This window comes from Bison bison, unplaced genomic scaffold (assembly GCF_000754665.1).
Source record: "Bison bison bison isolate TAMUID 2011002044 unplaced genomic scaffold, Bison_UMD1.0 scf7180017864297, whole genome shotgun sequence".
NCBI lineage: Eukaryota > Metazoa > Chordata > Mammalia > Artiodactyla > Bovidae > Bison > Bison bison.
In genome coordinates this window covers 1,880,674-1,906,093 of record NW_011494869.1, presented here as the reverse complement: position 1 = coordinate 1,906,093, position 25,420 = coordinate 1,880,674, and the positions used below count along the sequence as shown (strand labels likewise).

At 45.9% G+C, this 25,420-nt stretch overlaps 1 protein-coding gene across 1 annotated transcript in view; it reads left to right on the top strand.

Moving 5' to 3' along the window:
* The window catches only part of HYDIN (HYDIN, axonemal central pair apparatus protein), a 474,307-nt gene that overhangs the window by 399,856 nt on the left and 49,031 nt on the right, over positions 1-25,420 (top strand). Inside the window, 16 exon segments of the mRNA XM_010850902.1 lie at positions 1,571-1,754; positions 4,320-4,461; positions 6,275-6,437; positions 8,318-8,405; positions 8,408-8,943; positions 10,919-11,140; positions 13,234-13,454; positions 13,685-13,867; positions 14,721-14,840; positions 17,575-17,734; positions 17,839-18,011; positions 18,631-18,829; positions 20,369-20,468; positions 21,908-22,007; positions 23,594-23,762; positions 24,272-24,510. Of these exon segments, the coding sequence (XP_010849204.1) occupies positions 1,571-1,754; positions 4,320-4,461; positions 6,275-6,437; positions 8,318-8,405; positions 8,408-8,943; positions 10,919-11,140; positions 13,234-13,454; positions 13,685-13,867; positions 14,721-14,840; positions 17,575-17,734; positions 17,839-18,011; positions 18,631-18,829; positions 20,369-20,468; positions 21,908-22,007; positions 23,594-23,762; positions 24,272-24,510 (2,999 nt within the window).

The following is a 25,420-nucleotide window of genomic DNA, read 5'->3' as shown; positions in this document are numbered from 1 at the left end:
AGGGTGACAATATACAGCCTTGACGTACTCCTTTTCCTATTTGGAACCAGTCTGTTGTTCCATGTCCAGTTCTAACTGTTGCTTCCTGACCTGCATACAGGTTTCTCAAGAGGCAGGTCAGGTGGTCTGGGATTCCCATCTCTTTCAGAATTTTCCACAGTTTATTGTGATCCACACAGTCAAAGGCTTTGGCATAGTCAATAAAGCAGAAATAGATGTTTTTCTGGAACTCTCTTGCTTTTACCATGGTCCAGCGGATGTTGGCAATTTGATCTCTAGTTCCTCTGCCTTTTCTAAAACCAGCTTGAACATCCAGAAGTTCACAGTTCAGGTATTGCTGAAGCCTGGCTTGGAGAATTTGAAGCATTACTTTACTAGCGTGTGAGATGAGTGCAATTGTGCAGTAGTTTGAGCATTCTTTGGCATTGCCTTTCTTTGGGATTGGGATGAAAACTGACCTTTTCCAGTCCTGTGGCCACTGCTCAGTTTTCCAAATAGATGTTGTACTTGTAAAGAAAAGAAAACTAGATCACCAGAATTTGGGAGGGTTTGCTGCTTATGGATTACAGAAAACTAAACTGCTTACCAGGTCCTAGAGTTCTGTGTTTGCTTTGGTTTGCCAGAATGGGCCACAGTATTAATTGCATGTTTAAGTAAACAAAAATTCAACTTGAGTTTCGCAGAAGAGGAGGAATGTAATCACCAGAAATGATTCATGTTAAGCTTTGAACTCACTACTGCGTTAAAGGTGCCATTGCTCTCAGCTCATTTGAACACAGGCGTCTAGTAAGTGTGCAGGTGTTTCATGCACCCCGAGTAAAGGCTGAGACCACTGGTAAAACCCAAAGTAAGCCAGGAGAGCTGTGCTACTCATAGTACTGGCCTCTGATGAGATACAGAGTTTGTGCTGCTTCGTTTATTGACAGAGTCTTCCCTATGAGGAAAAAAAAAAAAAAATGGCAGCTAAACTAAATAGTATATGTACTGATTGCAATAGTTGATTTTCTGACACAGGATTCTTGTCTCCTCAGAAAGTGGTAGTAATCAGTCTCTAGCGCGTGGTGGCCAGTCTCTGCAAGTAACACTGCAGCACAGCCAAGGCCTGTTCTACAGTAGTTACTATTACCAAAATCATTACGCTCCAAGGCAGGAAAACCACTAAGATAAAAATGGCCCATCTGCTACTGCTGTCTTTGCTGCAGAGGGACACCTTTTATACACATATTCCTTCTCTGTATTTCATAGATCTTCCCAGATTCTCATCTCAACATTATTTGCTTTCTTGATCTCTACAGAGACAGAATAAATCCTTTACTCTGCAGATATGTATGGCAAAGATCTTTCATGACTGCTGAAACATTTTTATTTTTCTCTCTTGTTTAATTACAGCCCCAATGAATCTGGCAGGTGGGAAGGCAGTGGAACTTTCATCTGGGCCCAGAACCAATGGTTCTGGGTCTGCAGAACTAGTGGCAGCACCTGTAAAAGCAGCAGCAAAAGAAAAAATAGCTTCCTTCTTGGGGAACAGATGATCTTGTGGCCACAGTAACTGTTTGTGCTCTGGTTTCAGCTGAGTGACTGCTACCGAGGAGTGGTGTTTGACAGCCTGGAGACACTCTTTGCTCGGAACGCAGTTACCGCTCTCCTCTGCCTGCTGAAGGCCATCGGCAATCGGGAGCACATCTATGTCATCAACATGGCCCAGGATTACGCAGCCATGAAGGCCCAGGAGAAAGCCAAAAATGAGCAAGAAGGTAAGGCCATCCCCTCCTGGGCTGTCCTTCCAAGCCCCATAGGTCTTTCCTTTAAACAGAGCTCTAGGCTTTTTACATTCCTTCCCTGCTGTGAGTACCCATTAGGCTTATGTTGCTACATCTGCCATCTCACTGGCGCCCCACCTCTGCCCTGGAGGGTGGCTGGGAGTTCTTATTTCTACTTTGCATGTGAGGCAATTGAGACACAAGTGACCTGTTGAGAGATTATAGAAGGAAGGATGGAACCCAGCTCTTCTCACCATAGGCATCTTCCTCTTTCCCCCGACATCACATTACATCCCTTCATCTTCTCTATAATTATAGCCTACCTGAGGGTATCACAGGGCTTCCAGGTGGCTCAGTGGTAAAGAATCCACCTGCCAATGCAGAAGATACAGGAGGTTCAGTCACTGGGTTGGGACAGTCTCCTGGATGGCAACCCACTCCAGTATTCTTGCCGGAAAAGTCCTATGGACAGAGGAGCCTAGCTGGCTACAGTCCATGTGGCTGCAAAAAGTCAGACGTGACTGAGCAACTGAGCACTGACTGAGAGGGCCACATCACAGGTCCCATCCTTACTCAGGTGACCCATTCATTAGCTTGTCGGTTTTAAGCCCACTGTGAATTTCCTGTAAGACCAGAGTAGAGCTTGTAACTTGAGGAAACAGTTTCTACATTCTAGCCTATTGTGTACCAGGCACTGCAGCAGATTGTGTACACTTAAAATGTCTTTAAAGGACACTTTGGGTCATTTAGTCCTGACAAAGATTATTGCCCCCACTCTACAGATGTGGAAAACGAGGCTCACAGATATCAAAAGTTTTGTGTAAGATCACAGAGCATATTAGTAAGATCTGTGTAACTCTGAGTTCTTTGCTTTTTTGTCATTCCAGTGGCCTGTAAAAAAATTTTCAATGATTGAAAAGCCCATACACACATACACAAAGAAAGTAATGTTAGCTTAAGTCCCAAATTTAGACAAAAGTAGACCCAGGAGATCTTGGCCCCCAAGGGAGAGGACGGTGCTACCCCTCAGAGGCAGAATCCTGCTTCAGCCTCAGCTCCGGTCATATCACTGCCCTTCCTCACTCAGCCTTGCCTCTGTCTTCCAGAACAGTCTGCACCTTTTCCTTTTAAGGAAATATTTACAAACACTGAGCTATCTTAGTTCATAGTGAAGTGAAAGTCGCTCAGTTGAATCTGACTCTATGCGACCCCATGGACTATGCAGTCCGTGGAATTCTCTAGGCCAGAATACTGGAGTGGGTAGCCTTTCCCTTTTCCAGGGGATCTTCCCAACCCAGGGGTCAAAGCAGAACTCAAAGACTGCTTCCTTTTATTCTCATCCAGAGATTGACCAGGCATCTTTCAGCAATATTTCAACCTCCAGATTCCTAGTTTCCAGAAAACTCATTTCCCATCAACAATCAACTTTTGAAAGAAAGTATCTCTTTTCATTTTCTCAATTGCCTGTAGTTTTCACAGTTTCAATATAGGTTCCTATTCCCTTAATCATTTTAAAAAGTCCTGAGGCAGCATACAATATTATTATATTAGAATCTAGTTGTTATTGAACATTTATGAAGGTGCCAGGCACTGGGCTAGGCACCTTACATGATTGCTTATTTGATCCCCACAACAGCCCTGTGAAGGAAGAATTATTATTCTGATCTGTTACTATCCTCTGTAAGTGTTAGAGACTAAGAACTCAAGATGTAGATCTCTGAGCCCAAAGCTCAAACTTAGGGAGGCATGAGGAAAGACTGGGGTGCCTGCAACATGTGCAGAAGCAGCCCAGAGCCTTCGTGCCAAGTGTGAACCACACTTCAGGACCTGGAACCTGCAGGGTGTGGAAGTTGACAGTTCTGTCACCTGAGCACTTTGGTGGCTTGTGTTAGTAATGGGTAAAGTCAGTGGGTGGTATATTACTTTCCTATTACTCCTGTAATACACTGCTTCAAACTTGATGACTCACCACAGATTTGTTCTCTGACAGTTCTGGGAGTCAGAAGTCCTAAAATTGAGGTGTCAGCAGGGCCATGTTCCTCTGGAGGCTCTAGGGGAGAATCCTCGTCTCCTTTTCTGGCTCCTAGAGGCCCCCTGCATTCCTCGGCTCGTGGTTCCTACCTCGCAACTCTCTGACCTCTGCCTCATTGTCCGCTCTTCTTCTCTGACCCTGACCCTCCTGCCTGCCTCTGCTGGACCTCTGTGATTATATTGGGCCCACTCAGATAATCCAGGGTAATCACGCCAACTCAAGATCCTTAATTTAATTACATTTGCAAAGTTCTTTCTGCCATGTAATGTGACATATTCACAGGTTCTGGGCATTAGCACGTGGATCTCTTTGGGGCCTCTGTTCAGCCCACCACAGGTGGAAACCATTGTGGGAACTGTATGAGTGCAGGAAAGCCCAGCAGAGATTAGGAGGCCGCCTGTGGTACCCGCTGCCTCTTGCTGTCACACACGCACCACAGCCTGCTTAGGCAAGAGCTAAACCACTGGGGTCCCCGCAGCCAAACGTGGTGAGTGAGTTTTTCCCACCCTCCTGTTTGTTCCCCACAGAGCACAAACGCAGAGAAGCGCAGAAGAGAGAGAAGGAGCGTCTCCAAAGCATGGATGAGGAAGAATATGATGCCTTGACAGAGGAGGAGAAAATAACCTTCAACCGAGAGGTTCAACAAGCCCTGCGGGAGAGGAAGAGGAGGTCAGTGTCCGGGGCTGGTCAGAAGGGAAGCACTGCCACTGGGAGCAGTTTCCATCAGGCACACGGCCCATCCTGGAGACTAGGGTCACCGGGGCCGGGGAGGAGGCAGCAATAGCCGCAGGAGACCTGGGAGGATGACTTGCTGAGAGCAGAAACAGGTATCTTGCACAACCAGGGTGCTGGTTGCTGCAGCCTTCCCACGTCTCCATTCTCCTGTCCTTCCTTCTTTCTGGGGGACCTGTGGGACCCAGGGCTAGAGGCTGTAGTGTAAAAAGAGGAGGGGCTTCTGGCCCCTAATCTCCTGCTGGCTTCCCTGAGAGCTGCGGCTCATCAGCCTCTGTGCTCAGGTGTCCAGAGATGGTGACCCAGGGGGCCACTCTTGTGACGTGGGCATGGTGGTTGCCCTCCATAACTTAGCCATTTCTCCTCCTTTCCTGGCCAGCATCTTGGCCTTTGGTGGTGCCGTCCATCCCGAGGTCTGACTGCCACTCCCACTTGCTCCTTAGCCTGGGCAGTTCAGCAGAGACCCTGGGCAGGCTCCCAGGCCAGTACTCTCAGCCACCTTCTGTGCCCATCCCTGGGGACCACATGGGACTGACTGAATCCCCTCCATACCACCCACGAGACATGGTCCATGATTTCACGCTGTCTCCAATACAGGTGGGCAGTGTCCTGTCCTCAGATCTTCAGACATGCCAAGGGAGGGAGGAGGGTCTACTGCCTACCCCTCCCTAAGATTCCAAACACTGGTGGTGGGGGGCAAGATGCTACCTATAATTTAATCCCCTTTTCTCCTCTCCCCCTACCTCCAGACTCCTCCCACTGGCCCCCAAAGAGCTTTTATGTACTCTACAGTATCAGTATATATATATACCCACATCTCATGCATGGTCTACTGTAAACATGCCTGGGCCTCAGGAATCCCAGCTTTGGGATTCCAAAAAAATCGCTTTTTTTTTTCTCATTCAGGTCATTTACTTTCAGGCATTCTTCTCACAGTGGACTTAGAAAATCCAAATCTGATTCTTAGAGCTCAGCAGTGACTTGTTTGTAACGCGCACACACACGAAGTGATGAAGTAATGATGAGTCAGCTTCAATGAGCAGAGAGCCACAGCAGCCAGGAACAACCAGGGATTCCCAGAGATAAAAATAAATGGATTCCGTATCTTCAGAAATGCCATCCCCTCCACTCTTTGTTTATACATGGTGCCCAGGCTTGGTGCCCTCTCTGCCATTAGCAGCAGGGCAGACACGGCTGAATCCATAGCTGGAAAGGAAAGAAAGGGCGAGAAGGAGAGGAACGTGGCCTTCAGCTCTAGCTCCATGGCTCCAAGTGGGCCACAGTGGGGACCGCTGTGAAAAACATCATTTCTTCTTGTCTACACCTCAGACATGAGTGTAGAAAGCTGGGCCTCATCTGTACTGATAGCAGAACAATCTTTGAAAGTTGGTTTTTAAGGGTGATAACATCCAGCTTGTTTACAGCCCTTGCCTCACTCTCCTGTGAAACGAGATTGAAATAGAATTAGAGATCAGTTGAGAATTCCTCTTAGTTGAGCTTCAGTTATCAGTTTTACTAAATGACTATTCAAAGGTAGATGTGAGCCATCCTTTCCTCCTTTCTTCCCTTCTTTTCTTCTCTTCCCTTCCATCTTCCTTCCTTCCTATAATATCCAGCTTTCTTTTGTTCTTTCCTGGTTTTTGTGCTGAAGAAAGCTCCGCGCCACGTTCCCCCACCAGGTGATTGCAGCAGGGGAGGGGCTCGGGCAGGCCCCTCTGAACTCTTTTCTTCTCTGCCTGACTTAATGAAGGGAGCTAGAGAGACTGGCAAAGGAGATGCAGGAAAAGAAGCTACAGCAGGAACTTGAGCGACAGAAGGAAGAAGATGAGCTAAAACGGAAGAATAAAAAGCCAAAGCAGGGACCCGTAAAGGAGGAGCCGTCCACGAAGAAATCTCAGATACCAAGCCGGCAGGTAGCAACCCTCCCTGGCCCCTCAGCGGCAGGCAGGTGCAGAGTGGCCCACCACCACAGCTAGCATATCAGCCCAGCACATCTCCCCTCCAGAAAGCTGGCCTAGGACTGTGTAGATTCTGTGGTGGAGCAAAAGGCAGGAGGAGAGGGATCAGCATTTTCTGAGCACTGACTGTGTGTCCCGTGCTTTCTTGTGCTTCCCATAATCCTGTCCTGTTACATCCTGTCCTTCCTCAGAGGTTCAGAGATGTGAACCCCATCCAGAATTTAACAGGACGAGCTGTAACAGTTGTGTGTGTGCACAGATCTGGCTCCTTCTGCTGTCTCCTGCAGCCCCCTGGATGGTTTTAAATAGACTGGTGGTGAAGAGCTGTTTGCAGTGAGCCACTAAGTCAGTGTGTTCAACCAGGAGCTGATCCTTGACCGCAGTCAAGGGAGATGCTCCAGCATAAGCTACCCTTGTGAGTATCAGTCTGCCTGTCACGTCTCTGCCCACTGTGATACACGGTACCCAGGCTTGGTGCAGACTGGCCAGAGCAACGTCCAGGGTGGCGCTAGTGGCTGAGGGTTGTGCTAGCTGGGGTGCACAGTGGCCACTCCAGCCCCAAGAGTTCTGAGGGTAAAACTAAAGCTAGACTCCCAGACGAGGTGCAGACTGGTCCCAGGAGGCAGATGGAAGAGCAGAGGAATCAGTGTCCAGGAGTCCGCATCAGGTAGAGCTCAGGAAGAAGCATGTCTGAGCACTTAAAACTTAGGCACCAAAACAAGGATAAGAAACAGGCTCCTGCAAGTTTCCAAATGCAAGTCCTCCCCTCAGTAGGCGCTTCTTCCACACTCAGTCCACTTCCACTTGGAACAGGATATCTAGGCAGAACTCTGTAGATGGGAACATACAGCAGGCACTCCACCCTCCCCTCACCCACACAAATAAGGCGATCCACCCACTCCAGGAGACAGCGTTGCCAGTACTGTTGTGTCAGCTCTCTCCAGGCTGTAGAGACGGACATTTAGCGGGGAGCTGATGCAGTGCAGAGAGGGGATAACCAGCCTGGGCCTCTCATGCCTCCACACCTGAGCTTAGGCAAGAGAAGAATGTCACTGGGCTGAACTGGACTGTATGTCATCAAAGAAGAACCCCCAGACCTGTGAAGCCTCCTGGAGGGTTTCATCAGGAGGGGAGACAATCAGAACCCACAAAGCAGTAAGAAAAAGAATAAGGTCGGTTTCTCTCTGCAAGGTTCATTAGCTAAAATACAGGTTTGTTTAAGAGGCTGGAGTGTAGCCAGATTCTGAAACCCTGTCTGTCCCCAGCAGCACTGATTAATCTGTATACATAATCTGTATAATTTTAATAACTTGGCACTATGAGACCTTTTACTCTGTGACAGACACTGTTATAAACTTTTTACATGCACTCACACATTTAACTTTCAGTGGTCCTCTGGGGTAGTTATTAATATTACTGTCAACACAATATAGGTGGGCCAAAGATGTGGCTTGCTCACCCATGGTCACACAGCTAACAATTGTGAGACCAGGTTTGGCCCACTAGACTCAGTGGCCTCTCCAGAGGAAAGGCTCGTCTTGAGCATCTTTTCCTGTTGATCCTTCAGAGCAGCAGCTGTCAGCCAGGAGTGAACATTACAGCTGCTATGCATAATGCCCGGCCCCAGCCAGCTCCAAGACAAGGAAGGACCACAGAGTGAATCTTCTGAGAAAGGCCCCCACACAATCCATAGGCACAGCCCTGGCTTGTATATGAGGGGCTGGAATCCTATGAGGCCGTCTTACAAAGCACAGTGCCCTCTTTCTCCTTCTTTTGCAATTTGCTCTCCCCGAAAGAACTGTTTTAAGAATGTTTTATGTGTTTTTGCCTTCTAGATTCTTACTTTTTCCAAACTAGAGGTGAAGATTGATGCAGTAGAAAGAAAAGTGTCCGTCAGAGAGCAGGTAGCTGTGGAGAAGGAAGAATGGATAAGAGGAGGAGGAACCTCTTGTCAGATATCAACACGCTTTGGTTTCCTCTTGTCCAGGAGCAAGAAGACAGTGAGGGGGACCTCCCGAAGGACACTGACAAGAACGTGGCCCAGAAGTTTAAGACCTTCGAGCTGACCCTGAAGGATATCCAGAACATCCTCACGTACTGGGACCGGAAGCAAGGAGTTCTGCTGCATCACATCGGTGCTGAGGACATGAGCCATGAGGATGGGGCCGACCAGCGCCAGGTTCCCTCCGGTGGACGCCGAGGCCGCAAGGACCGGGAGCGGGAGCGCGCGGAGAAGGAGCGAGCCGAGAGGGAGCGCCTGGAGCGGGAGAGGGCCGAGAGGGAGCGGCTGGAGAAGCTCCGCGCCCAGGAGGAGCGCAGCGACGGAGGCGAGGGCGAGGAGGAGGACCACGAAGGGAAGAAGGATCTGGGTGTGCCGTTCATAAACATCCAGACGCCTGACTCCGAAGGCTCAAGCTGGAAGCAGGCTCTGGAAAATGAGAGGCTTCCTAAAGGGGAACAGGTACAGACTTTCCTCCAAGACAGAGATGTAACGGTCAGGTAGCCAGGCAGACGTACAGAGCTAGTCCTTGTAAATGTGCTTTTAACACAAAATCCAGATCCCCTTAATTCCATTCATCTCTGATATCCCTTTGTATATAAAACAAAAATGGCTAAAAGGACCTTTTTCTATGTGATGAAGTATCCATAGGAAGTTCCACAGATCTAAACTATTCCATCTAACCTTACAAAAAGCCACTCATAAAGTTAATTTTAGTATTGACAATACTGTGTTATGGGTTGGCAAGGCAGGTACACTTCGGGGGTTATGCAAATGGCTCAACTATTCTAAAATTTCTTTCCCATAAGCTTCCCACCATGACAGAAATTATACGACCAGATGGCTTCTTGTTCCTAGAAACAAAAGCATCATATTCAGAAACCCCTTTGGCAGTGATTTGGAGGGAATGGTTATTATAACCTTTCATCCCATGACAAACTTTATCGGTGAAACACCAAAAAACAAATATTTGCGGCTACAGGTCATATAGTCTCTGTCCCGAACACCCACCCCCAATAATGGATATGACTGGAGATGACTCTGTTCAGATACAGCTTGATTCACAAAAGCAGGCGGCAAGCCAGATTTGAACAGGGGGGCCTCAGTCTACCCACTGGTTTAGTTTAGTATTTATCAGAAACTAGACGCAACCTTCCAGTACTTTGGCCACCTCATACGAAGAGCTGACTCATTGGAAAAGACTCTGATGCTGGGAGGGATTGGGGGCAGGAGGAGAAGGGGACGACAGAGGAGGAGATGGCTGGATGGTATCACTGACTCGATGGACGTGAGTCTGAGTGAACTCCGGGAGTTGGTGATGGACAGGGAGGCCTGGCATGCTGCAATTCATGGGGTCGGCCACAACTGAGCGACTGAACTGAACTGAACTGAGATGCAACCTTAGAAGTAGAGAGCAGAGCCTGAGAGGAACCACGAGTTAGACTTGTTTAAAGAACTTCCTGCCTCTATTAATTTAATAGGGGATGCAAATTATTCATCCCTTTCCTCACAGATATTCTGAATCCTGGGAGTTAACTCTAGCTACATGTTAGTCAGGAAGTGTCTTCAACTTTCTGACCAAGAGAATTAGCAACACAGGATTACATGAAGATAGTTACTTCCTCGAACTAATAGCCTGTTTGGTCCACTCAGGTGGCCTCATGGTTGTGATGACAACAATTAATCAAGGGAGAGCATCCTTTTTCTGAGGGTTTTACAAGCTGAGGAGAAAATTGCTACCAGATTTTGAAGCCATCTGCTCTGGATGGCTCTCATTCATTATATATCAGAGTAGAATGGGGAATGCTACAGGAATAAGTTGACTCTCTCAAGTTTCTTTTTTGACTTCTCTCTCCATTCCCATCTTTCACCCCATTCCCAGAACTTTGATGCACTTTTTTTTTCTTTGCTGTATATGACCTGCTCTAGCCCTAACTCTCTTTTACCTTTGAAAAGAAAGAACACTTAAAGGTAGAAGAAATGTTAACAGGGGATCTGAAAATAAATGAAACAGCTCTATACTATAGACATCAGAATATTAAGAGATGGTCTCTTTAAACAGAGGTTTGAGTCCCAGCTGTGTGCTAGGCCATGTGCTATATCACCCTAGTTCCAGTCCTAATGAACTTTACAGTCCAGTTGCAGAGATAGACCACCAAGCAATCATAATAAAGTGACAAAGGTTATGATAAGAGAGGGAGCCTGAAGCCCATAGCAAGAGCCCCAGCTGAGTCTGGAGGTGTGGGGTCTGGAAAGACCTACAGAGCTGTGTCAGAGGCCCATTATACACCATCCCTGACACATGCCTCTATCAGGGCGTCTCCTGAGAAAGTTGAGAGAAAGGAGGGAGGGTCTCACCATCCTGTGCTCTTTCAGGGAGGCTGTTAGGGGTAGCCTGCCCTCTACACCAGAAATTCATCTTGATATTTTTCTTTAGATCCTAGACATCTTGGGCCTGGGTTCCTCTGGACCACCTATCCCACCACCTGCTTTATACTCAATCATCTCCTACCCTGTGAAGCGACAGCCTTTGGCCATGACAGAAATCCTGAAGCATTTCGTGTTTATAACTCCACCCTCTGAAGACTTCTCCCTGATAGAGGAGAAAAGAGAAGTGGAAGCAGAAACAGAGCTTTCAACCACCCCAGGCTCCTCAAAGGTAAATGGAGAAACTTATCCTCCTGACCTTGGCAAGACTTCACATGGGCCCTCCATGTGGCCAAAAATTGAGCCCGGGGTTGATGTCAAGCTCACTGGGGTGTTTGCCTCCACTCACTTGGGATTCCACCTGAGCCTCCCTAAGCTGCACCTTCCCTGGGTCTGACTCTTCCTATGCCCCCAAGAAGAGACTAAAAATGACACTTGTTGATTCGCTCTGAAGCCCATTTACAAAAAAAAAAAAAGTGTGAAACAAGCTCTTTTAAAAAGGTAGCATAATGTATTGTGAAGCTAAGGTAATTCACACAGTGCAGAAGAATACAAGAGTCAACAGACACAAGGAAACACACATCATTAGAGAAAGAAAAGACTATTAAGAAATTATATGGGGAAGATTGGATATTTTGGATAAAGTTGCTTTTTATCTTCTTGCCTGATACAGTGCAGTAAAAGTAATTCCACCTAGATTAAAAGGATAAGTGATCAAAATGAAATCATGTAAAAGTATAAAATTGATTTTTACATATACAGTTAATGGAATAAATAAAAAAAGAAAAATAGATTTGACTAGTAATATGAAGAATGCATGGATATTAAAAATTATAGAGGGGCTTTCTGTTCCCAGAGGAATAGTTCAGTTCAGTCGCTTAGTCATGTCCATCTCTTTGTGACCACATGGACTGCAGCACGCCAGGCTTCCCTGTCCATCACCAACTCCCAGAGCCTACTCAAACTCATGTCCGTAGCATTGGTGATGCCATCCGACCATCTCACCCTCTGTCGTCCCCTTCTCTTCCCGCCTTCAATCTTTCCCAGCACCAGGATCTTTTCCAATGAGTTGGTTCTTCACATAAGGTGGCCAAAGAGGAGTATGGGGGCCAAAATTTGAACTGCCTCCTAGCTTTCTTCCTATAAACCATGCATGTTAGCAAAAAACAAAATCAGCAGCAAATAAAGTTATCTATAGGCCCTGCTTACACCTCAATTAGGTAACAGAGAGCCCCAAACTTCAGTTTTGTAAGTAAATAGACAATCAACATCAGGTCTCAGCACTGGTGAGCAGGCCTTACTTGGGCAGAGTCCAATAAAAAGGTAAAAAAGAAAATATTGCCACCATCAGAGGTGACTATTACACCAACCTCTTTTCTGAAAATTGAACCTTAAGGGGAAAGAGTTTAGCTTTCTTTAACTTACAGTTTTAGAAGGAACTCAGGCTCATCTCCAGTACATAAAGGAAAGCTCTTCTTTCTAGGAGAATGACAGCTGAAATTATAGAAAGAATGGTAGAATTAGAAAGGCACCGTTCTGATATCCCCAATGACGTAGGAGTCCTTGATTAAGGAGTGCCAGGGGATTCCTGGAGTGCTGGTTTGCTGGAGAACAAGACTCACTCTGAGCCAGAGCATCGTCCCATGGGTGGCTGGCTGGCTGCAGAGAGGGAAGTCCGCTTTGCCATGGCCAAGATCTGCGAGCATCACTGTAGCCACACAGACACCCTTTGCGTCTGTAATCGTGAGTCAACCTGACATCATTTGTCCCCCAGTGTGACAGAGTATGATGTGCACAGCATCCTCTCTGAATCTAATCAAGTTTTTAAATCTTCTTTTCAGCTTACATGAAATACAGGAAATAAGTAAGTTTTAAGGGACACTCTGAGAACAGTCAAAAGATTTGCAGACTATGGAATATTCTGTCATGATACAGATTTGGTCTATGAAAAAAAATCAGTGTGATTGGGAGGGAATGAGAAATATAGATTAAAAAAAAATACTACAGAAGCACAACAACAAAATGCAGTATGGGAACACACTCCAGACCAGCTTCCAGCTTTCTCTGGAGCTTTGGCCTCCCTTCAGGGAATTGGGTACCAGGGAAAGCCCTAGACTCCTCTCCACACTTCTCTCCTACAGTAGTGTCATAGTCTGGGCTCTGCCATTCTCAGCAGTCGCCAGCATCTTGAACCTGGTGAGGTCACCCCAGACTGCAGGCAGAGAGGTCACCCCAAACCACAGGCAGTGTCATGGGCATTCCTGTCTCCTGCTTCTGTGGTCGTAGGATGAATGTTTAAGACCCTGTGCTCATTTTCAATTTAAGACCCAGGAGGAGCAAATCACCTCGTCTAAAGGGAGCAAACAGAAAACAAAAGAAAAAGAGAAAGAAAAAACGGATCAGCCGCGTGAGACTCAGAAGGAGAAACGTCGAATGGCCTTCAACAGGAAGGGCCTTTCCGCAGGAACTTCCGGAACCATTGCTCCGCTGTCAGACGTAGAGCAGAACAACTTATCTGGGCAGCATTCCCAGGAGAAATTCACCAGGTGGGCCTCGGAGCCACCCAGGGAGGAGAAGGCCGAAGCTCCAAATGAGGGTGTGGCTGTCACAGCCTCAGATGGGAACCGGGTTGTCCTGACTGTTAAGGACCTCCATGGCGGTCAAGGATCGCCATGCCTAACTGCAGCAGGACCGGACTTCTCCCAGGCAACAGTCCTGTCTTCTCTTGGCCCAAAGGAAGCATCCTCACAGTAAAAGCATGTGTGGTCATTTTCAGGCTGAATCATTTCCGGTGGATCGTGCCTGCCAACGGTGAGGTGACATTGCGCCTACACTTCTGTTCCAATGATCTTGGGATTTTTGACCAAACATTTAACTTTGAGATCCTTGGAACTCACCGCCAGTACCAGCTTTACTGCCGAGGTGTCTGCACTTACCCATACATTTGCCAAGACCCAAAGTAAGTGTATTTTGTTCTTAAAGAAAAGATTGGCGGATACATTTTTGTTTTCCCCCATGGGACTTTGAACAAAATGTGTCTTAATAGAAATGTGGAACCAGGGCAGCATCCCAGGCCCTCTTATACTGGGCTCCAGAGCCACGGACACTGAGTCACAGAAATGACACGGTACCATGTGGCTAAAATAGAATGCTAGCAGATGTGAAGGGCAAGGGGATATCTTTCTGTGTGAAGTTAGTTTGTTTATTTAACTATTAAGCATATATAAATAGATTTTATATTTGCTGTAGGACTTTTATCCTGTAACCTCAGTATATGTGGGTATCTCCACAGGCAGATTTTTTTCCTGAGTACCAAACACTGGGCCCCTTATGCACCACATAAAGGCCCCTGGCTTCAGCAAGCCAGGGGACTTTTTATAGCTTGTACACCTAGAGGAGTTTTTTGTTTTTGTTTTTGTTTTTTTGCAATTCTCACCAAGGGGCCACGTCAGACAGGGAACTCAGAAGCTGGCTAAGATCCACCCGAACTAGATTTCCTTAGGGTTTCTCAGGACTTTCTCTAGCTAGGCACACTAGAACAGGAAGTCCAGCTCAGTTTCATCATCAGCCCCATTATGAAAGACACTACTGGGAATATTTTTTTCTCAGATTCAAACTGTACTGTCTTCCCTCAGGGTTGGTTCCATAAATGTCCTCAAATTAAGAGTCGTTCCAGAAATGTCCTCAAATTAAGAGTTGTTCCATCTCCAGACTCCTGGACCCTTTGCTGAACAGGGAATGTTGGGTTCCTGTATACATCATGTGGAGGCAATTCAGACACTTCTCCTCTCCTCTTCCTCCTCTGTGTTCAGGGTGGTATTCCCTCAGCGGAAGATGGAAATGAAGGCAAATGAGGTCATCTTTAAGAAGTATATTGTGAGCACGGAGAGGTTTCATTTCGGACCACTGCTTTGTGGGAAATCAAGAGATAAGTAAGTGTTCCATTATTTCAAAGCAGATTTCAGACCCCTGGGTTGGATGCATGAGGAATACAAGCCAGGGTGCCTGTGTATTAATAGTAGATCCAGCTCTTAATGACATTGCCTCAGGCAGCCCTGCTCCACAGATCAGGAGAAGTGTGTTCTTGTGCCCCAAGTTTCTGCTAAGCTCTCAAGTGATTGAGGACACTGTTTTCCCAGATGGGGTGGCCTAGAGGAAGACCCAGTTTGGGTAGGGGAAGGGTAGAATGTAGAGTTTACTTGGGTGTGTGTTCAGTTTGAGATGTTCGAGAGATACAGCTAGAAGCCACAGAAAGCAAGGCATAGTCTATGTGGTTTTGGTTCTCAGAGGAGAGTCTGTTTCAAGACAAAAAAATGCCATGGGTCTGATGAGATCACCTAAATGAGAGTACACAGTAAGGCGAGAAGGACCATGGACGAAGCCCTAAAGAATTCTACCACTCACAAGAGATAAGAGGGCAGGGGCTACTGGTGGAAACCGGGGGAGCATGGTGTCCTGGAGCCACGAGAAGAGGGCGTGGCCATCCATGTTGATTGTGGCAGGGAGGGTGGAAAGGTAATGACATCAGCGTCCATGGGGCTTAACAAATGGAAGGCATAGGACCCTCTCAGGGCTTTCTGAGGATGAAACCCAAGTACAGTGAGTTGAGGAGTGAGTGGGAGGTGAGAGAATAGAGACAGAGTGTGGAGGTGGTTCTTTATAAAAGCTTGACTGTAAAGGGAGATGGAGGCAGCTGAGGACAGGAGGGAGACCTGGAGTGCGGGGAAGGCTGTTCGTTCACTGTTGTTCTTATGATGTTTAGATGTCAAGGGGGGAAGTAGGGAGGAAGAAGCTAGAGTTTCCAGAGAAAGTCAGGGCGGTGAGTGGTGCAGCTCCCTGAAATAACACAAGAGGTGGAGATGCTGGCTTTGCCAGGAAGAGGGACCGTCATCACATCGGAGGAAGGTGATATGGCTGCAGGTGCAGATAGGGTCACAGGTTTGGCTGGAATGGTGAGGAGGTTCCCACACAACCATTTTCTCCATAGTGAATGATGTGAGGTCATCCCTAACAGTGAGGCAAGAGGAAGGAAGTTTAAAATGTTGGGAAAATGGACTAGGTATGAAACAGGTTTTGTGCAAAGTAGGAGAGGAAGAATATTATAGAAATAGATTAAAATTAACTGGCAGAACTGGGGGTCCAGCTAAGGTTAATGGTCATAAATATTTAGTGATACAAGTTTTTTTTTTTTTTAGTCATATATAAGTTGCTTATTATATAGGCAGGAAGGTGAGACCAAAAACAGAACCAGGATCTCAACCATGTCTTAATTCCATCTAGCATTTATTGTGATAAGTGGCAAGTGATTATTTCTATGCTTACTTGGTGAAATTAATGAGCCAAGTTAGTTCTCCATTCCCTTCATAATCTCCTGTTTATTTCCTAAGATATTGGACTAGAAAATGAAGTTGAAGAGAGTTACCTGCTGATGGAGAGGATCCTTAAGACCCAGTAGAAAGGCTTAGACAAGAGAAGGGGTGGGAGTCAGGTTGATGGATGTGATGTACACCCATCAGCAGCCGGAGGTGGGATTCAGGGAAATGATGGCCGGTTCAGAGAGGCCTGTGTTCAGAGCAGCATTGGAATTAAGTAGGGTATGAGGCCAGACAGCCGTGATCCAGGAGGGCAATTACAGTGGTCCCTAAACTAGTATCATTTATCTTTTAAGTCTTGCTGAGCCTCAACATCCTCATGTGCAGAACGGGAAAATAATAGCCCCTACTGCACAGTTTTGGAAAGACCGAACTAGAGAGTACACATGTAACTTTTAGCAAAGTGCTTGGTGGTGATAATTAACTGAGATGTGAAGGCCACCACCTCTCTGGCAGTTACACAGAGAAAGCTCTGTCTCTCAGATTTAATCTCTGCCATGCCTTCTCCTTCCTTCCTTCATTGCAGACTGTCCAGACTGTCCAGAGCTCTTCAGACTGTCTGTGGGCACAGTGGTACCATGCTTTCCTGACCTGTGCTGTCACCTCCAGCGATGCGTGTGTCCGTTGATGTTCCCTGTGCCTTCTCTGGCTGCTTTTCTGTTTGGCACCTTTAACTGGGCAGTTTGCAGTGCTTACAGTGCTTCACTCAGCGGGTCTCTCCCTAAAGTACTAGGGAACAGAAACAGCCCTGAGCAGTGAGCAGTGTCAAATGTGTCTGTGTCAAAACAGTAGCATCCTGTGCGAGTATAGGAAAAGGTGGTAAATGAGGTCTTCTCTAAGATATGAAATAACAGGCCACTCAAATGATCATCTCTCTTGGAAGCATAAGCACTGGGAAGGATAGAGCTGCAGAATTCTCAGTTAGAAATCTTTGCCGTAGTAACAACTGCCATTTATTGGGCATTTGTTATCTGCAGCTGTCCTCAGAGCATTAGGTGCTCCATCTTGATATCAAGAGTATCAAATATACTCTTGATATTTCATTTGATACTTGAAATCCTAAGAATTTTTATCATCCCATCTTAAAGATGAGACCAAGGTTTGGGGTGAGTTTGAGGGGGAGCAGTCAGGTCACAGCTGCAAGTCTTCACCATAAGGTTTGTGTTCGTAGCCTCCACTGCCTCTGTGTAGCCACTTGATCCTTTGAAATCGCCTTGCACCCCACAGTCTGCTTTTCCACCTGAATGCTCAGCCAGTCCTCACAGCCACATCCCTAATTTCTGTTCACTTCCAGGTACAAGTCCTCCTTGTTCCCAGGCAACATGGAGACACTGACAATCCTGAACAGCTCCCCAATGGTCGTGGAGGTGTACTTCTGTTTTCAGAATGACATCAAAGCAAACACCTACTTTCTGGAGCCCATCAACATGATTCTGAAACCCAATGAGAAGCAGGTACAGTCACGTGGAAACAAGTCTACCAGGGCAAGGCTTTCCTTTGAAGTCTGAGGCCTTGGCATCCTGGATATAAATGTTCTTTGTTTTGACTCTCGCATTAGGTGCTAAATGTATGGGCCTACCCTACTGCAGTCGGTGTCTTTGAAGACAGCATTGTCTGCTGCATCAAGGAGAACCCTGAGCCAGCTGTCTTCAAGTTAAGCTGCCAGGGTGTCCGCCCAGAATTGGAGCTGGATCCCAGACAATTGCATTTTGACCGGCTCTTGCTGCACAGGTCAGAGTTCTAGATAATTCCAGGACTGGAATGAAATTTAAAGAACATTTAGTTCTAAAGCGACTGACTCATCCTGATCTGCTTGGGACCTGCCTGGTTTTAGTGTTGAAAGTCCTCCATTCCAGGAGACTTCTGGTCCTGTGCAAATCGGGATGGGTGATAACCTCTGAGTTCACAGGTTGTCAGCTTGGGTTCAGTGAATGGACTGCAGGCTGTTTAAGGACTTCTCTAAGATCAACTGCCAAAGTGTGTGCATATTTGTGTTTTTTTCAGAAGGGCTAGCTTTTTTCAGATTTTCAGTCCATTACTCTAAAAGGTTAAGAATCTTGGCTCTAGAAATTTAGAGGACAAGCAGAAAACACTAGACCAGACCTAGAACTTATACAATCATTCATGGAAATTATATTATTCTAAATACGGAATGTTTATTTCTGAGGCAGCTGGGTGAGTATATTGATTCATGTATCCTGCATTCCCTGATCATCACAGGTAAGCCCCGTTCCCTGCAATAAATAGTAATAAACTGGTATGAATTGAAATAACCAGAAGTGTTTTTTCTGACTTGCCATAATAAGTCAGAATTGTTTGAAATTGACAGAATTTCCTTTGGTCTCTGCAGAAAAGACTCTAAGGCAGTTCTTCTCCGCAACATCACACTCCTGCCCCTGGCCTGGAGGATCACCAGCCTGGAGCACCTGGGCGAAGACTTCACCGTGTCCACCATGCAGGGGATCATAGCCGCCAAGTCTGAGTATAGCCTTCAGGTGCAGTTCCAGCCCTCCAAACCTGTCAATGTCAAGAAGGCAATCCGGTTGGAGGTGAGGCTTCATATGTCTTCAGACCTGGTCACCAAGATGTGTACACATTGGGTTCACTGACACCCACACTAGCAACTCACTGACACACCAAGGCAATTCTCCATGTTACATGCTCCCGTCTAATCTATGTTTGACAACCCACAACGCCCTGCTCTGCTTCTCTTCCCAGGTTATATTCCTTCAACATCCACACGAGGAAATGCCTTGCTTTTTGGTCACTCTGAAAAGCACTCTGGTGAACGTTATTTGATTTCTGTATCTCTTAAATTGTCCTTATTTTCCCCAATTACAAAACTTAATCCCCCTCTCCTTCCCCTGCCATCCAGTAGAGTAGCAAAGGAAATAGGATGCTCTGGGTACTTGGTCTCTGTCAATAGAGAAGAACTATGTAAATTCTGGATCTGACAACCCAAGTTCTTTGTCTTACCTTCCCCTCCTGCCGCCAGCCCTTCTTGTCCTCTCTGTCAGAGGCTGAGCATCACAAGAAAGAAGGTAAACTCAAGCAATCCAATTTGTTTCATGAAACGTTGGCAGAATGCTTGATGAAAGGAAAGATGGAAACTCTGAATTAAAACTTGAGTTTGGTGACAGCTACAGATTTCCCCCCTGGCCCCTTAATAAGACACCAGCCGTGGGGAGCTGGCCACTTAGCTTTCCAGCTTGGGGCTTCAGCAGAGAGGCAGGTGGTTTCCAGGCAGATACAAGGAGCCACACCCACTGCCCAGTGGCTCTTCCCCTTGAAACACAGACCCTTTACTGCCCCATCGTCAGTCTCAAGAGTCAACAATCAGATCCAGTTAAAGACTGATACCAGTTCAGATGTTCCTCAGGACAGTGAGGGAGGTGCCACCATCACGGATGACCACAGAGGGGACAGCAATCAGGAGAGGTACCGCCATCAGGGACAATAGAGGGTACAGAAGTCAGCTGGAGGCTAGGAGTCTTGCTTTTATTTATTTTTTCAACTTTTCCAGCTTTAATAGTAATGATGTTCTTTTTTTTTTTTAATCTGAAATTTCCAAAAGAGAGACATTAAGCTCTCATTTAATATGAAAAATCTGACCCTTTTATCATAGGTTGAATCAGAAATAAAGAACAAAGCAGTTCAGATTTATAAAATGAGTTAAAGCAATTTAGAATATAAAAGATTTTCATTTCAACTGTCAGAAAAAATGCTCTTCAGGTTTATCTGACTTAAAAGTTCAAAGAAGACTTTCCTACTGTGTACTCACAACCCAAACTTCAGTAAGGTAGTGCCAGTGATACAGATTATTGAAACCCAGGGAGTAGACAAGATGGAAAATGCAGTCCCTCTTCCTCAACCTTTTATTGATTGCCTGTACCAGCCCTCCCTCAAAGGATGTTACGAAGAACACTCAGCCTACACAAATGCTCAGTAAACAAAAACTAAATACATTGCAAAAACGTTTCTTACCATAGCCCCTTCTAAATGATCCCCTCCTGCAGGTTCTTTAGTCTCCGACTCCCAAGAACCCTGCGGGTCTTGCCCTCACTAAAGAATGTCTCTTACCCTGACAGGTTTTGGACGCAGACAACCTCGTTGGTGTCGTTCAGATTGAAAACATCCTGATCTTCGCCGAGTCCTATGACGTTGCCTTAGACATCACCTTCCCCAAAGGTCTGTTGACCCCGCCAAAGAAAGAGTGTTTAGAGGTCACATCTTTTAGGGCAGTGTGTTTCCTGTGTAGAGAAAGACCAGTGATTATTGGAGAGAAAGGTGGAATTGAGGTAAATAGCAGGCAAACTCAAGTGATGTTAGCAGTGTTACTACAAATATTAATCTCTCCAACTGGAGACAATAATGGGTGGTCAAAATTTAAAATTTGAAGAGTTCTTTTCTGAGCAGTCATCTGAGAGTGAGTTCTTACCTGCCTGTTTATGTTGCTTTTCTGTCACCACCCTAACAAATTACCACGAACTTTGTGGCTTAAAACAATACAGATCTATTATCTTACAGTTCTGTAGGTCAGCAGTCCAAAATGGCTCTCCCTTGGCTAAAATCAGAGTATTGCAGGGCTACTGTCCCTTATGGAGCCTTTGGGAGACAACCCATTTCCTTGCTTTTTCCACCTTCTGGGAGGCACACACATCCCTCAGCTCATGGTCCCCTTCCTTCCTCTTCAAAGCCAGCAATGTTGGGTCCAGTCCTTCTCACTCTGCCATCTCTCTGGTTCTCCCACTTCCGTCTCTCTCTTCTGCCTTTATGAACCATTGTGATTACTTGGGGTCCCCCCAGAGACTCCAGGAAATTCTCCCTTATTTTAAAGACAGATGATTGCCAATCTTGATTCCATCTAATACCTTAATTCCCCCCTTGCCACATAAACTGGCATATTTACAGGTTCTGGGTATTAGGACATGGGCATCTTTGATGGGGGAGGTGCCAGGCCTTATTCTACCTACCACACTGCCCCAACACCCAGGTTAGGGCCCTCCTTTCTCTGATAGGTCTCCTACTCAGCACGACTCATAGAATGTTAGAGCTACATGTTTGCCTTGATGTCATTGGTCTTACATACAGCATTATTCATAATAATGGAAGATTAGGAATACCCTAAGTGTCTATCTGTAATGGAATATTATTATTGTAGGAATAATATTGTAAATTATGAAATAGCCATATCATAGTATATTGTGCAGCCGTTAATACCACATGGGGAGATTTTCGTTACATGGGGAAATGATTATGATGTAATACAAAGTATAACAATATGAATTTATGCATTATATCCCAACTCTTTACGTTATACACGTGATTCGAAAGATTTTTTTTTAAACACTGGGAGTTTTAGCTAATGAGAGACATGAAAGGCAGAAGAGCAGTCCTAAGGTGGAAGCTAGAGGGAGCCACCGGTTGAACTGAGTACAGGAGAAGTGTCTGTTGTTTGTTTGCTAAGACTCAATTCCAAGAAGTTTTTCTAGCCACAATGTTTTTAAAAAACAGATTCTCTGAAATTGTCACCATGGATTTTCCATGTGAACTTCAATAGGAAGTTCCCTTGCTCCTCGCTCCCATGTTCACTCACCCCTTCCCACCCTGGCCCCTGCCTTCTTCAGGAGCTGAAGGAGGCCTTGATTTGGGGATTGTGAAGGTCATGGACGAGGTGAAGCAGCCCCTGCAGCTGAAGAACCGTGGGAAATATGAGATCATGTTCAGGTAACCTAAAACTTATCCAGCATATGGTCGTCCACATCCTCTCATGGTGAGAGGAGTGTTGCCTGAGAGAGTTTTTTTAAAAAGTCGATGAAGGAAATTCTAAGAACCATCTCTGCTGTTAGCCTCTCTTAGCTTCAAATGAATGGAATCCCAGCTGCTCTGCAGGTTGAGCCACAGGGGCCTGGGCGTGGGGAAGAGCCTAGCAGGGAGGTTGGAGGAGGAGATACTGGGGTGGGGGGAGGTCTTAGGGGTTGAGAGAGAGACTGGAGATGGGGGCCCTGGCCTCAAGCCATTCTGCTCACCTTCCAGCTCCTGTCTGTTTCATAAGCTGATGGTCTATGTAAGATTTCACGTTAAGAAGGGATTGTCTGTTTTTCTTTCTTAATGTTAAGAACTATTATATTATAGATCCCAAATGACAGCCTGGTGGAAGACAACTCCAGCTTGTGCTCTTTAGATTAAAAATAAAACCCCTAAATAAAGAAGACTCCTCAAGGAGGAAGAAGTGGCTTTGGGGCAGGGAGGGAGGAGGTCCTCAGGCAGCACCAGCACCCACAACTGGTCGATGTTATGGAAGGTTGTCCTTTGCCCAGAAGAATTTGAAGTTGATAAAGGGACTTCCCCCGCCACACAGACTTAATAGGAACTCCGTATATTCATGAGTGTTTCTTTCAGTTCAAAGAATGCTGAAACTAGAGAGGTCCCACCTCAATAGTGCTGTTCCTTAGAACTAGAAAATGAAATAAGTTAATATAAATAAATGCTAAACAAACCTAGAAGAAAGCCACAATCACTTTGGAATTAGCACTAAATGGAATTTTGCCCATTGTGAGTTTTATTTTATAGATTATGAGAGGTGTTACCCCTGCTCTTTTAGGCTGCATGGAACAGTCTCCCTCAAGTTGGAGCAGGTGATCAGGGTTCACTGAAAGGATGTGCAGGGAGGTGAGGCAGCTGAGGCAGCATGCACGCTGCAGTGAGGGGCCAGATCTCCTGGAGTGAGCATGGGGACGACAGGGGTCCCTATGGCAACTTCACGCATCTTGCCTCGGCTTAGGTTTCTTGCTCCAGCTCCAGTCCCCAAGCTTTTCTCTGTGGCCTCTCCTCTCACCTGCACTGGGCCAGGGCTGCACTTCTGAATACCTCGTTGCATGATTTCTGCCCCTGCCTTTCTGTCCTTTCTTAGATCCCCCAGCTTCTGCATCACTGTTCCGTCTATATCTACTGCATTCAGTCTTAGAGCAACGAGGGAGACAGAGAGAGAGGGAGACAGAGAGGCAGGGAGAGGGAGAAATGAATTGATTTGGTCCTTATCCAATATCACATGTTCCTGTTAGAGCTCTCCTTCAAGGACATCTCTTAACCACGGGCTGGAGATGGCTATCTTTGCCTCAAGCCTCAGTGCCTGGCCTGGTCAATCCTGGCTAAGGAGTGGTCACGGAATACAGAGCACAGTGAACACTGCTGGCATAGTGGTTAAACAGGGCTGGGGATGTGGCAGGCACTTACCAGTCTAGAGTCTCATCTCTGGTGTCTTGAGCTCCTTAGATAATGACTAAAACTGACTTTTTCTTCTTGTCACTCAGCTTTTCTGTGGACTCCTTAGGGCTTTCTGCAACCAATATAAGTTCCATGATCACAGTCCAACCCAGGAAGGGCTCACTGACCACGACAGAAAAGCCCACAAATGTCCAGGTGCTCTTCCATGCGAAAAAGGAAGTAAAAATTGAGAACCAGCCAGTTTTGCGCTGTCAGGTAAGAGAGCTTGAAGGGATGACTCACACAGTGGCAGGTACCAAAATGAAGCTTATGTAGTCTAACCCATGCCCTAAGCGGGAAAGGCAGGGCTGACTTTGTGGCCACCAGAAGGGATTCACCAGGGCTTGGGGAATCACAGGCACAGATAGGTCAGGTGGGAGGTGTTCAGAGTCATCAGAAATTGAAGCTCCAGAGAAGAAATGTGGCCCCTGGTCTTTGGAAGAGACCAGACCAGAGACAGGGAGGCTGAGTTCAGTCATCAGTGCAAAAGAAAAGGGGGAAGTGAAAATGGGAGGCAGGGTTGGTGCGTGTTGACCCATAGCTGGTACACAGTAAGTTTCACGTTAGCATTTGCTTGTATTATCGATGCAGTTATATAAAGAGAATAAAGAATGTGGCTTCGTGTCAATGAAGAAAATAAGGAATGGAGTAGACAGCCATAGAAACTATGCTGGCAACTGTTATTCTGGTAGCTGACATCTTCCCAATCTGTCTTCCCTTTCTAGATTATTGAGCCTAATATCTCAGAAGGAGGTGAAATTATTGCCAGCATCCCAATTAAGTTTTCTGTGACTGCGGTGTTCTCCAAGTACAACATCAGCCCCTCCTCCATCATCAACTTTGGGGCTTTGATCTATGGCACTCGTAAAAGTGCCTTCTTCACCATAGAAAATCAAGGCATGATCGATTTCAAGTATGCCCTGTATAGGCTGACAGGGGACAGCCCCCTTCATCAGAAGAAAGTGTAAGACAAGTATTTACTTAGCTCAAAACATCCCCTGGTTAATTGGTGCTTTGTGTGTGTGTGTGTGTGTGTGTGTGTGTGTGTGTGTTTTAATTTTATTTTATTTTTAAACTTTACAATATTGTATTAGTTTTGCCAAACCTATTATTCTCCCATGAGCTTTCATATATTTTATCGAAACTCATCCACCCAGTCCCCCTTCGTGGGTGAGGTTACTAAGGTTTAGAAATGGCACATCCAAGATTATCAAATAATCACCAGTGAATCTCAGTTCCGAACCCACATCTCTGACTCCAAATTTCACATGCTTTTCAACTGCTGTCCAATATGCGATACATTTTAATTGAATGAATGTAAAGTCCTCTGCATGGGATTGTGTCTGTTGCCTCGGTGCTCCCAGTGTGCTACGTTGCTTACCAGTAAGTCACTTCCTGTCTGTCATTCTGTAGAAATCAAGGGATGATTATAACAGCAAGCTAAATCAAAAGAAATCATGATGTTTCATGATGAGGGGGTGGCAAAGAGTACCCTAGAAATTTGGACTAGAGAAGGCCTGGTGAGGCCTCCACCTTCCTGGGACTATCTTTACCTTATCCCCATGAAGACAATTGCTATAACCAACTTAATAATTGTTCCAACAAAGAGCTGTAATTATCACAAAGTGGTTGTCAGTCAACTAACCGAAACAGTTCATGTTTTTGAGTGCTTTTGGCTTTGATCTGATTGTCATATTCTTTTTTTTTTTTGACAAATTAGGGACTATTTTTGCCAATTCCCAGGCACTTTGTCTTGACTTTCTAATGAACTGACTTTGTCAATAGTCATTTAAGACTGACTTTCTAATTAATTTTTTAAATCACACAGCTTTACATTGTTTGTAATAATTTCATATTTTGGTGGATCTCCTCTT